Below are 13338 nucleotides of genomic sequence, written 5' to 3' on the forward strand. Positions count from 1 at the left end.
CAAGCTGGCCTGGATCTCGATGTGTAGACCAGCCTAGCTTTGAACTCACAGAGATTCACCTACCACCTCCAGCAGGGTTTTCATAGTAAAATTTGTGTAAGGGTAAGCAACAAGTTCTCTTACCACAGCTTCTGGCTGTCACTCACTGTAATATTGTAAAGCCAATGATTTTGAGACACATCCCAGCTCAAGGGGTATTAAAATAGCTTTAGAACTGATAAAGCATGGGAATTTTTGTCTGTGTTTGCCAGGTAGTAGAACTGGCACTTCGTGTCCATCATCTCTTAATACCAAAATTTCACATGGTTATGTTTCTTTCTTTTACAACTACAGAAAAAATAAGTAGCATATGTTTCGGTTACCTGTATTTGGATCACCTGTCCATTAAAAGTCAGAACCAAATTGACACCCAGCATCTAAATAAATCCCCAGTATAATTTGTGTGTTTTTATGCCATAAGGAGAAGCTTGAGTCTGGAGACTTGAGTAGCATGAGTCTCTGTACTTTATATATTACACAGTGCTCTGTTGACATGGTAGATTCAGCCAATAGAAACCATTTAGGATTGGAAATTATTGAAGTCAGGATGGTGCTGTGGGTTGTTGTTAAAGCATGATTGAAGTGTCTATGTTAGGTACACATCATTAGGGAGGTAACTAAGGCAAGAGGGACTATACAATTTGATTGAAGATTTAGAATTCATATTGAAGGCAAAAGTAAGTTCACTAAGGACATAGAAATAAAAGAGTTGGGAAGTCGAATATTTTGTTCTTAAAAGGAAATTTTGCAGTTAAGATAATTGAAGGTAAAACATTTTCAGAATGAGGGTATGTACCAGGTATTACTCAGTTTGATAAAGATGAAAAACATTGATGAGACCTATTATGAGTACTGCTTTCATTAATTAAGTAGAGACCGCAAGTATGAATTTTGTCTGTCTAAAGCACATTGGGGCACATGGTCATTCTGTGAATGAAGAGCTATGGAAGCCAGGGTATTAATTGGGTCTTTGATTTCCAGTGGATTGGAAATCTGAATTCTTAGTTTAGGAGCTCTGAACTTAGAAATTTTCTGGAGATTTGTATCAAAATCCTGAAGTCTGTACATAGCAGCAGTAGGAGATGTAAATAAAAATCTATTTCCTGAAGTTTACCTTCTTTTCTAGAAAACAGTTCTGTTCAGTTTTGCTCTCCTCCTCTTCACATTATGTGTTATATTGTTGTGCCTAGACTGCTAGCTAATGCCTATTGTTTAGACCTTTTATGATCTTATACTACTGATACTTCTTTGAACCATTTTCATTTTATAAAAAGAATGCACAGCCAAGTGTGGTAATGCAAGCCTATAATCTTAGCTTTTGGGATTGCAAGTCTTTTTTTTTTTTTTTTTTTCAAAAGGACTGTGTATTACTTTATGTCCTGTCTTTGAGCTTTTTAGTCTCCCTTAGTTCCCTGTCTTCTTTGCTACCCTATTTTGCCTAGACCTTAAGGTGTGCTGAGGATTTATGTAGCTCAGTCATTGTGTTGAGGCCCTAGTTCAATCTCCAGCACTAAGAGGAAAACAGAAACTCATTAGTTAAGTAATGTATACTATAGATATCAAGTTCTAATATAGAAAAATGTCACAGTTTAGAAGTTTGTTTTGCTTACATTTCTAGGACAGTTATTCCTTATTTTAGAAAGTGGCTTATGAACCACAGTCTTGTCCAAATTTGTCAAACTTAAAGACACTTTAACTTTTATTTTTCTGAGACTGTGTTTCATGTAGCCCAGACTAACTTTGAACTCACTATGTAGCTGAGGAGAACCTTAAACTCCATATCCTCCTGCCTCTGCCTCTCAAGTGCTAGGATTACAGGTATGTATCACCATACCCAGCCCAAGATTTTAACATTTAAAAGTATGTTTTAGTGAAAATTATGAGAATTTTAAATGGTTTGTGCACTTCAGTATTATTTGTCTAAATTTTATCCTTTTTTTCCTGACATCTCATGTAGCCTAGGTTGGCCTGAACTATGTAGCCAAAGCTAACTTTGAACTCATTACTCTCTTGCTTCAACCTCTGAAGTGCCAGAATTATGGGTGCGTACGATCATACTCTGCTCTATAAATTTTCTTTTTAAAAAACAGTAGTTTGCCCAGTGTGATGGCACATGCCTGTAGCCCCAGCACTTGGGAGGCAAGGCAGGCGGATCTCTGAACTTGAGGCCAGCCTGGTCTGCATGGTGAGTTGCAGGCCAGTTGGGCCTACAGGGAGACCCTGTCTCAAAAAGACACCCCCCCCCCCCAAAAAAAAAAGATAGAGCAGTTCTTGCCCTGCGTAATGGCACACACCTGTAATCTCAGCACTTGGGGAACAAGGCAGGAGGAATGAGAGAGGCTAGCCTTAAGGTATACACACAGTGAGATCTTATCTCGAGAACTGTATAAATAAACTGGCCTGATGGTGCATCCCTTTAATCCCAGTATTCCAGAGGCAGGCAAATCTCTATGAGATTGAGGCCAGAGTCCTGGTCTTCGCCAACTGGGGTTACAGAGAGACCTTGTCTCAAAAAAAAAAAAAATAAGGGTATGGTCTTTTTTTACTTTTAAATTTATTTTATTATTTTTATTTTATGTGTATGAGTGTATTGCCTGCCTGTAGGTAAGTGTACCTGTGTCGTGCAAAGCCGGTGGAGAACAGAAGAGACTTGTCAGATTCCCTGGAACTGGAGTTATAGACAGTTGTGAGCTGCCATGTGGGTGCTGGGATTTGAACCCGGGTCTTTTGCAAAAACAATGTTCTTAACTGTTGAGCCATCTCTCCAGACCTTACTTTTAAGAGTTCATCATGGCAGGGAGACATGGTGACAAAGTAGGAGCAGAAACTAAGCTCTCACATCTTCATGCAGGCACAGGAAGCAGTGTATAGTCATTTTTAATATATGCATTCATTGCTATAGTCAGTTTTAGAAGACGATATCACTTCAAATAGAAATAGAAACCCCTAATCTTTTAACTGTCCCCTAATCCCCTTTGCCTCCTTTTTTCCTTCAGCCTTTAGCACCCTCTAATCCAATTTTTTTCCTTGAGGAAGGGGGTTGGATTAAGACAGGGCATCATGTAACCCAGGCTGGTCTGAACTTCATATGTAGCTGAGGCTGGCCTTGAACTCCTGGTCCTGCTTTCTGCATCTCCAAGGTGCTAGGACTCTTGGCATGTACCACCTTTCTGACTGTCTCCACATTTCCTTGATAATGACATTTCAAATAAATGGAATCATACAACATGTCATTTTTTGTGGCTTAGGATGTTTTCAAGGTTAATCTGTTTGAAGCATCAACACTTAATTATTTTTGGTGGCCATAAATTTTTTTTTTCTATGAATATACCGACATTTGTTTGCTAAATTTGTCAGTTGATGGAAGTTTGTGTTGAGTTTATCTTGGTTACTAAGTAATGCTGTTGTAAACATTCATATACAAGTTACCATATGAACATACATTTCCTGGGTTGTATTTTGTGATTTGAGGAACTGTCAGACTTTCCCAAGTAGGTGTCCCATTTACATTCTCACCTGCAGTATATGAGGATTCTATAATTTGTTCAGTCATTTTGACTTTTTCTAGCCATCCTGATGAGTGTGACATAGCATCTCTTGGTTTTGTTGTTGTTGTTGTTGTTGCTGTTATGGTTGTTTTTTATTTAATTAATTTATTTATTTAGTGTATGAGTGTATTACCTGAATGTGTGTACATGCACCCATGTGGTACAGTGCACATGGAGGTCAGAAGAAGGCATCAGATCCCTGGAATTGGAGTTTTGGAAGGTTGTTAGCTGCCACGTGGGTGCTGGGACTCGAACCCAGGTCCTCTGTAAGAGCAGTCAGTGCTGTTAATCACTGAGGCATCTCTCCAGCCCCATTTGCTTTTTGTGTGGTTTTTTTTTTGTTTGTTTGTTTGATTTTTGGTCTTTTTTTAAGACAGGGTCTCCCTGTAGCCCCAACTACCCTGGACCAGGCTATGTAGACCAGGCTGGCCTTGAACGCACAGAGATCCACCTGCCTCTGCTTCCCAGTGCTGGGATTAAAGGTGTGTGCCACCACGCCTGGCTGTTTTTGTTTTTTAAGACAGTGTGATGTCTTGTATCCCAGGCAGGCCTGGACCTTGCTACATAGTCAGGGCTATTCTTGAACTCCTGATCTTCCTGCCTGAGTGCTAGAGTTACAGCCATGTACCACCATGCCCAGCTTTCTTGTGGTTTTGATTTACTTTTCCCTAGTGAGAATCTTTTTGTATGTTTGTTAGCAATTTGTATATCTTCCTTGGGAAAAAAAATTAAATTCCTTGCCTATTAAAATTTTGGAAATTACAATTGCTTATTTATGGGGGGGGGTGCATGCACATGTTATGCACATGTGGAGGTCAGAGGACAATTTATGGGAGTTGATTTTCTACCATATGGGTACTGGAGCTTTAACTTAACTTGTCAGGCTTGGCAGCAGGTACCTTTACCATCTAAGCCATCTCCAACCCTTTCTTGCCCATTTATAAATATATTTTTCATCTCATTACTGAGTTATGGGGGAGTGTGGGTGTGCGCACACACACATAATGCAAGCCTCTTACTAGAAATATGATTTACAGAAGTTTTTACATTCTTAAGTTATCTTTTAATTTTTTTTTTTTTTTTTTTTTTGGTCCTTTTTTTTGGAGCAGGGTCTCCCTGTAGCCCCAGCTGTCCTAGAACTCGCTATGTAGACCAGGCTGGCCTTGAACTCACAGAGATCCGCCTGCCTCTGCCTCCCAAGTGCTGGGACTACAGGCGTGCACCACCACACCTGGCTTGTCTTTTCAATTTACTAATAAGATCTGGAGATATTTTTTTTTAACTGATAAATCTGGTTTCTCTAATTTATTTTCTTTTGCTGTTTATTAGTATGATGTTTTAGAATCCATTGCTTAAACCAAGATCACACAGATTTATGCCTTTGTTTCCTTAAGCCCTTAATAGATATTTAGTTATTTCTGTGTATTTCAAGTTAAAGGTCTAATTTACTTCTTCTTCATGTGAATATTTGGTTCTTCTTAAATCATTTTAAAATTTTTTATTTTCTCCATTATTGAAAAGCTTATTTTTTCCCATTGTCTAGGCACTGCTGTTGGAAATTGGTTTCTGTCGAACAGAATTCTTCATTCTTATTCCATTCATCTATGTGTCTATGCATCATACCACACTGTTGCTTCATAGTATGTTTCAAAATGATTTTGGGGAGCCCTTTGTTTTGTTTTGTTTTGTTTTTTGGCTCTTCTGAGTCTCTTGCAATTGCATGTGAGTTTTAGAATCAGCTTGCTGTTTCTACAAAGTCAACTAAGATTCTGATAAAGGCTATGCTTGAATCTGTAGATTAGGAGAGTATTACCATTTTAATGCAAAGTCTTCCAACCTATGAACATAAAATCTTTTTTCACTTAATTGTTCCTTAGTTCAACAGTATTTTGTGGTTTCTATTTTTTTTTTTTTTTTTTGCTTCTTGAGACAGCATCTCCCTGTAGCCCCAGCTGATCTGGAACTCACTGTGTAGGCCAGGCTGGCCTCAAACTCACAGAGATCTGCTTGCCTCTGCCTCCGAAAGGCTAGGGTCAAAGGTATGCACCATGACACCCAGCCTTGTCCCTAATCTTAAACAGAAAGCATCAAGTATTTCTTCAGTAAATGTGTTTGCTGTGAATTTTTCATAAAGGCTATCATTTTGAATATTTTTCTTCATATTCAGTTTTCTTTTCAACCACCTGCCCTTTTTAAAAAATTGAGTGAATTTTAATTGTACAAAAAATGGGTTTTATAGCCAAGCGTGGTGGCGCACACCTATAGTCCCAACACTTGGGAGGCAGAGGCAAGCAGATCTCTGTGAGTTCAAGGCCAGCCTGGTCTTCATAGTGAGTTCCAGGCCTGCTGGGGCTTCAAGGAAACCCTGTTTCAAAAAGACTCCCCACCCTCCCCAAAATGGGTTTTATTACAATGTTTAATTTTCATATATAGTTTTGATCATATTCACTCCCCCTTTTATCCCTTCCCTTTTTGGTAGGCAATGCATATATGAATTTTTCCCCTGTTTTGCATTAGTATCCATTCTATACCCTCCTTTGCCCTCTTCTTTCCTTGTACTGGTGCATATCCTCTTCCCAGATAGTCTGCCTTCTATTTTCAGATCTTAAAAAAAAAAAAAATTTATAGGGTTAGAGAGATGGCTCAGTGGTTAAGAGCACTGGCTGTTCTTGGAGAGGAGGACCCAGGTTTGATTCCCAGCACCCACATGGTAGCTGGCTAACAACTGTCCATAACTCCAGTTCCAGGGGGTCCAGCGTCCTCTTCTGACCTCCGCAGGCATTGCATGACACGAGTGCACTTACATGCATGGAAGCAATACACTCATACATATAAAATAAAAATAATTAATAAGATATTGTTAAAAATTTAAGCCAGGCTGGGCATAGTGGCATACGCCTTTAGTATAGATCTCGGGAGGCAGAGGCAGGCAGATCTCTGTGACTTCAAGGTCAGCTTGGTCTACATAGTGACTTCTGGGCCACATGGGGCTACCGGGAGACCCTGTCTCAAAAAGACTCCCACCCCGCTCCCGCCACCACCCCCCAAATTTAAATCAGGACTAAGAAAATGAATACTTGTTTTCCAGAAGATCTGAGTTCCGTTCCCAGCACCTATGCCTAGCAGCTCACAGTCACCTGTCAGGCACCTGTAACTCAACTTCTAAGGGACTGATGCCCTCTTACATAGGCACCTGTACACACACACACACACACACACACACACACACACACACACAATCTAAAAAAAGGCCTGCCTTGTGTGTACAGATTCCTAGGTTTTATTCCCAGCATTGAATGAACCTCGATGGGGTGGCACACACCTATTATCTGAGCACTTGGGAAGTAGAGATGAGAGCAGGGTCTAATGTAGCTCAAGATGACTTCTTATTCACTATTTCAAAGATGATTTTGAACTCCTGATCCTCCTGCTTCAACCTCCCTGGTGCTGGTGCTGGGATTGCAGGCCTATATTCCATGAATGCTGATTATAGGTTTGTTGCATCTAGCCTTTTTTTGTTTTGTTTTTTTGGTCTTTTTGAGACAGGGTCTCCCTGTAGCCCCAGCTGTCCTGGAACTCACTATGTAGACCAGGCTGGCCTTGAACTCACAGAGATCCGCCTGCCTCTGCTTCCCAAGTGCTGGGATTAAAGGCGTGCACCACCATGCCCAGCTTATTAGCCTTTTTTTTTAATTGAATTTTTGTGTATTTCATACACAAAATCATCCTTATACCCCCTTCTCCTTTGGCACCCTCCCATAGCCCCCCCCCCACTGGAGTTCATACATTATGTCATTTATGTTAAGGCCTAGTATGTAAAGTTAGTGTCCTGAGATGTCCCTCAGTGCAAGCTCATCAATCAGGGTTTAGTCAGCCTATCTAGAGTCTCTTCATCACCCAGCAATAATCAGCTGCCAGTAATTCTTCGACTAAGATTGGGGCCTGCTGTTCATTTCCACAGTTCTGTGCTAGGGTTTTGTCTGCCTAACTTTGCATGGGTCTTGTGCATGCTGACACCATTGCTGTAGGCTTGTATGAGAAGGGTCCCACATACTATTTCCATATGGTCATGCACCTCTTCCGTGGCTCTTACAATCTTTCTGCCCCCCTCTTCCGCAATAATCCCTGAGCCCTGGGTAGGTGGACCTCAGTACAAGAGTCGTGTCCAAGGACGCATACCCTGCCAACCCTTATTCTCTCTGTTTTGGCCACTTGTGACCTTTTGTGTTCTTGGCCCTCTCTCTGTTGCTTGATTAGAACCGAAAGATGCATTAGTGTTCTCTTCATCCTTTGTTCTATGTTCCATGAATCTTAGATGTACAAGTTGGATCCTAGATGTCACTTAGGCTTGGGCAATTCACAGACAGTCTCTGTGTGGGACCAGTGGTATGTAACTAATAATCTCTGTTGAAAAAGAAGCTACTTTGATGGGTGGTGACTGGGATACTTGTCTGTAAATTTAAGGAGCCAAGCCATGCGTGGTGGTGCACGCCTTTAATCCCGGCACTCGGGAGGCAGAGGCAGGCGGATCTCTGTGAGTTCAAGGCCAGCCTGGTCTACATAGTGAGTTCCAGGACAGCAGGGGCTACAGGGAGACTCCATCTCAAAAAGACCAAAAAAAAAAAAAGTTTAAAGACCCATATTTTGCACATAGTAAGAAATTACATTTGTCTAGGGAGCATTTAGCCTTTTTTATTTTGAGATATGCCCTTCTAGTCCTAGTTCCTACCAGGCTTTTACCAGCAATACCAGCAAGGGATATTGAATTTGGCATCTGTGTGTCTATTGAGATGACCATGTGGGTTTTGTGCTTGATTGATATACTCCATTATATTTACTGATTTGTATATGTTGAACCAACCATGAAATCATCTTGATCGTGGTGCATGATACTTTCCTTTTCTTTTTTAGTTTAAAAAATTTTTTTTAATTTTTATTTACTTTGTGTGGAGGGGGCCGCACAGGAATTTTCTGAGACAAAGTCTTGCTGTAGCCCATGCTGACTTCTCAAAAGATTTTTTATTGTTACTCTGTGTGAGTGTAGGAGCATGCATGCCATGGGTGTGTGTGTGTGTGTGTGTGTGTGTGTGTGTGTAGGTCAGCTGACAATTTTTGGGAGTTGGGCTTTTCCATCTACCTTGTTTTGTTGAAACAGGGTCTCACTATATAGCCCTGCTGGCCTGAAACTGACTGTGTGGACCAGACTAACCTCCAACTCACAGAAATCCACCCGCCTCTGCCTCCCAAGTGCTGCAATTAAAGGTGAGCACTACTACACCCACCTTCTCTCCTTCCACCTGTTGTTTCTGCCATGCTGTATACTCCAGGCTAGCTGGCTTTGTCTCATGTCTCCCCCTCTCATCTTGCCATAGGAGTGCTGCTACTGCATATGGCTTTTTATTTGGATTCCAGGAGTCCCATTTACATCATCAGGCTTGATCAATAAGCATTTTTACCTGCTTGCTTAGTCATCCCACTCACTACATAATGGAAGCTGGCCTCCTGACTCCACCTACTGAGTAGTACTGGGGCTATAGGTGGGAGCCACCATGCTCAGTTTATTTTTTATATTTTCTTTCCTCTTCCTCCCCCTCCCCTTCCTTCTCTTCCTCTTTCCTTTTCTTAGTTTCATGTAGTCCAGGGTGGCCTTAAATTCACTATATAGCTGAGGAAGATCTTGAGCTCCTGATCCTCTCAAATGCTAGAATTACATTTGAGAGGATCAGGCATATGCCACCATACCCAGCCTAAGAACTAATGCCTTTTTTTTTTTTTTTTAACTGGTGATACTGTGAATTGAGTCCAGGGCCTAGTGCTTGCTAGAAAAATATTCTGTCACTGAACTACATATTATAGCTCTGTTTTTAAAAAATTTTATTATCATGTGTATGTGGGGAGGGGTGTGCATGTGCCACAACGTATATGTGGAGGTCACAAGGTAGTTCTCTCCTTCCACCTTTATATGGGTCCTGAGGATTGAACTCAGGTTGTCAGGCTTGTGTAGCAGCGCTTTACTTGCTGAGCCATTTCACCAGCCCTTTCTTTTTTTTGGAAACAGGGTCTCACTCAGTCCACAATGGTGAGGATTGAGCTATATCCCCAGCCTGGCTGGCCCTGAACTTCTCATTTTGTCTCCACCTCTCAAATGCTGAAATGACAGTCATGTGCCAGCACACTTGTGTTAGGGGTATTGAGGGTGAAACTCAGGACTTTTTTAAAATTTAATTTGTTGTTTTTATGTGTATTTATGTGTATGGGTGTATTGTCTGCATGTGTGTAAGTGTACCAATGTCATGCAGTGCCTGTGGAGGTCAGAAGAGGGTGTTGAATCCCCTGGAACTGGAGTTGTAGATGGTTGTTAGCTGCCATGTGGTGCTGGGAATTGAACCTGGGTCCTCTGCAAGAGCAACCAGTGCTCTTAACCTAACTGAGCCATCTCTATAGCCCCAGAACTCAGGACTTTTCATGCATGCTAAGCAAGCACTCTACCAGCTGTGCTATACATGCTCTGCCCTTGTTTTTACGTTTTGAGATGGGTCTTTAGAATATAACCCAGGCTGGCCCTTGTGGCAGTCTTCTTCCCTTAGCCTTCAAAGTGCTATTATCACAGTGGTGAGCCTCCATCCGTAACTTAGGTTTGTAAGTCACATGATACTTTTCTCTTGAATTGTCAGCATTGGTTTTTTGTTTTGTGTTCTTGCTGTTTTAACTATATTTTGACCAGAAGAAGTTCTTTTCTGATTGCGTCCATATTTTCTAGACATATTAAGTGCCTCTTAGATGTTCATTGCTTTCCCCATCTTTGGAGAAATTTATGCTAGAATTTTATTGTTTTCTTTGCCTTTAGTCTGTCTCAGTTCTGTGTCTCTGTTCCTTCTGCATAGGGTTCTATGATTTTATTTTTTGTTTGTTTTGTTTTTGAGACAGTGTCTTACTGTGTTGTCCTGACTAGCTGGCCTGGTACTCTATGTAGACTAGGTTGGCCTCAAATTCACAGAGATCTACCTTCCTTTGTTTGTTTGGTCATGTCTCCAGTGTCTTAAATGTCGAGATCAGAATTGCTCTTGCTTTGCTTCTTCATTGTTATCGGAATGTGATAACTCCTCAATCTTCAATCCCTGATACTCTTATACTGGATTTAGTCTATTGGTGATGCTTTCTATTGAATTTTATTTTATTTGTTCATTTTGGTTTTTTGAGTCAGGGTCTCTTGTTGCCCAGGGTGACCTTGAAATTACTCTATAGCTAGAGTTATCTTGAACTGTAATGAACTCCCACACTGTATTGCTGCCAATCCTGATGACCTGTTTAATCCCCTGGTTCCATGTGGTAGAGAGAAAACCAATTCCTGCAAGTTGTTCCCTGACCTCTACACATATGTGGTGACATGTGCACACCACATACCACACACACACACACACACACACCCCACACACACACACACACACACACACACACACACACACAATATATAAATTTAAAATACAATAAAAGGAGAAAAAAAGAAATCTTCTCTCCGGGTCCTCTAATACTGGAATCCGGTCGGTTTGGAGGTGAGTAGGTGATGTTAACTGGAGTCTGTTGTAGTTCCTCTCAGTTCCTAATGTGCTAGTGGTAAACTGTCAGTTGAGGACCAGGCTAGTTCAGGGGGTTGCCAACATTGGGGCTATGTTTACTTAAGAAACTTTCCTTCTTTGCCCCTGCTTGTTCCGACAAGCATACTGGTATATGGGCTAATCAAGTTCTCAGTTGGTTCCTGAGGTCCCCTAGTTTGTGCAACCAGGCGCAGCAAATGTTCAAATTGAGGGGTATCCTCTGAGTACATCAGATTTGTAGAAGTAGATGAAAACTGAGCAGGAGGGGAAACTGAAGGAAGCATGCACTCTGCCCGTTGGTCTCAGTGTTTTCAGACCTTTCCCAGCTGTAAACAACACTGTGGAGGGAGGAAGCTGCAAAAATCCACTGATCCAGATTCACCAGACTCGAGTTTCAAGGTGTCAGTCCTGTTTTGTAGCAATCTCTACTGGATAGTGAGGCAGAGCTTGGACAGTATTCTGAATCTGAGCTTAGAGCTCTCAGTCTCCATAGCATTTGATGGAGCTTGCTCCTTTCCACAAAGGCAGGATCACCAACCATCTCACCTCCACAGCCTGAGGTCTCTGTTGCTCCAACTTTGCAGTAGGTCTGTTTGACCCTTTCCCTCTTCACAACTACCTCTTGTGGTTGTCTCCCACCTATACATTGTGGCAGTGTGTCCCTAGGCTCCCTGACTTGTTTTCAAGTTTCTAGAGTAGCTCAGTCTCAAAAAACAAAAACAAAACAGCAGGTCTCCTCTTTTGTTGGTGCCTAGTTGTAGCACCTTGAGATACAGGGAGCAATGCAGTTGATTTCTTCTCCAATGCTAGTCTATCATGCAGGAAGAATCACTGTCACACACAATCCCTACACTGGATTTAAGCCTTTTGAGAACTGTAGGCTGCTCCAATAGCTAGGACTGTCAGTTTGTTGTCAGTGTGCTGCAAGTCTTAACTTTTGGTTTGGTCTTCTGCCCCATCCCCACCCCAGGGAGAGGACAGGATTGGAGTAGTAGTCTGCAGCCCACTACTTCCTACTTTTCTTGGGTTGCCTGTTTGTTTTCCCATGCTTATTTAGCTGTCCTGTCACCTTTCTTGATTTCAGTCTCTGCCCTTTCTCTCTTGGGAATATAGTTTCTTTTTTGTTATGTTGGCTGTCCTCATTCACAGAGTCCCTGTTTTAGTTTGGTTCTGTATTGTTATGATAAAACATTGACCAAAACAAACTTGAGGAGGAGAGGGTTATTTCAGTTTATAGTACAATCCTTTATCAAGGGAAGCCAGAGCTGGAGCTCAACCAGGAACCTTGAGGCAGGAATTGAAGCAGAGACAATGGAGGAAAGCTGCTTACTGGTTTGCTCTTCTGGCCTGTACTCAGCCTGCTTGCTTGCTTGCTTGCTTGCTTTCTTTCTTTCTTTCTTTCTTTCTTTCTTTCTTTCTTTCTTTCTTTCTTTCTTTTTAATAATAATGTAATTAGTAGAAGCATTTCATTACAACAGCATTGACATAGTCAATAACAGTTTCCAGAGCAAAGATGCATCTCTTTCAAAATTGGCTGTAATTTTTAGGTTCACAGTGTTGAAATAATAGTTACACATTATTGTACTCAGTATAAACCCCATAAGACATAAAATTGAGGTTTTAACCTTTAAAAAAGATTATTTCATTTTAGAATATACTGTTTCATACAGAAAAACTCATTTTTAATGTAAATAACACTTAGATGTTTGCACAGGCATCTCTAATCTCTGTATATCTGATTATTACTAGTCACAGTTGGTAACTTTCCGGATCCTTGGCACCTGAGCATGGATATAAATTCATCAGGAAGATTTCAATGGTAATGTTCCTATCTACTAATTAACATGAAACAAATTTTTATACTTCTTCCTTAAACACAATTCATTTTTTTATTGATTGATTTGTGTGTGTGTGTGTGTGTGTGTGTGTGTGTGTGTGTGTTTGTATGTGTGTGTATATGTGTGTATGTGTATATATCTATGTGTGTGTGTATGTGTGTGTATGTGTGTGTATGTGGGTGTATGTCTGTTTGTATGTGTGTATGTGAGTGTATGTGTGTGTTTGTGTGTGTGTATTGGTATGTATATGTGTGCGTATATGTGTGTATATGTGTGTGTATGTGTGTTTTGTATATGTTTGTGTGTATGTGTGTGTAT

General features: G+C 40.9%; 1 protein-coding gene across 3 annotated transcripts in view; it reads left to right on the plus strand.

Annotated features, from left to right (window-relative positions):
* The window catches only part of Pds5a (PDS5 cohesin associated factor A), a 161824-nt gene that overhangs the window by 27816 nt on the left and 120670 nt on the right, over positions 1 to 13338 (plus strand). Inside the window, exon 1 of one of the 3 annotated variants that reach the window (XM_017796664.2) lies at positions 12962 to 13001. The exons of the other annotated variants lie outside the window; for them this stretch is intronic. Coding sequence (XP_017652153.1) covers positions 12999 to 13001 — 3 coding nt within the window. The 5' untranslated portion in view covers positions 12962 to 12998. Of the gene's footprint in view, positions 1 to 12961; positions 13002 to 13338 lie in introns of those variants that run through there. 3 annotated transcript variants of the gene reach the window in all.

The sequence above is a fragment of the Nannospalax galili genome, unplaced genomic scaffold, assembly GCF_000622305.1.
Source record: "Nannospalax galili isolate Female #2095 unplaced genomic scaffold, S.galili_v1.0 scaffold772, whole genome shotgun sequence".
Classification (NCBI taxonomy): domain Eukaryota; kingdom Metazoa; phylum Chordata; class Mammalia; order Rodentia; family Spalacidae; genus Nannospalax; species Nannospalax galili.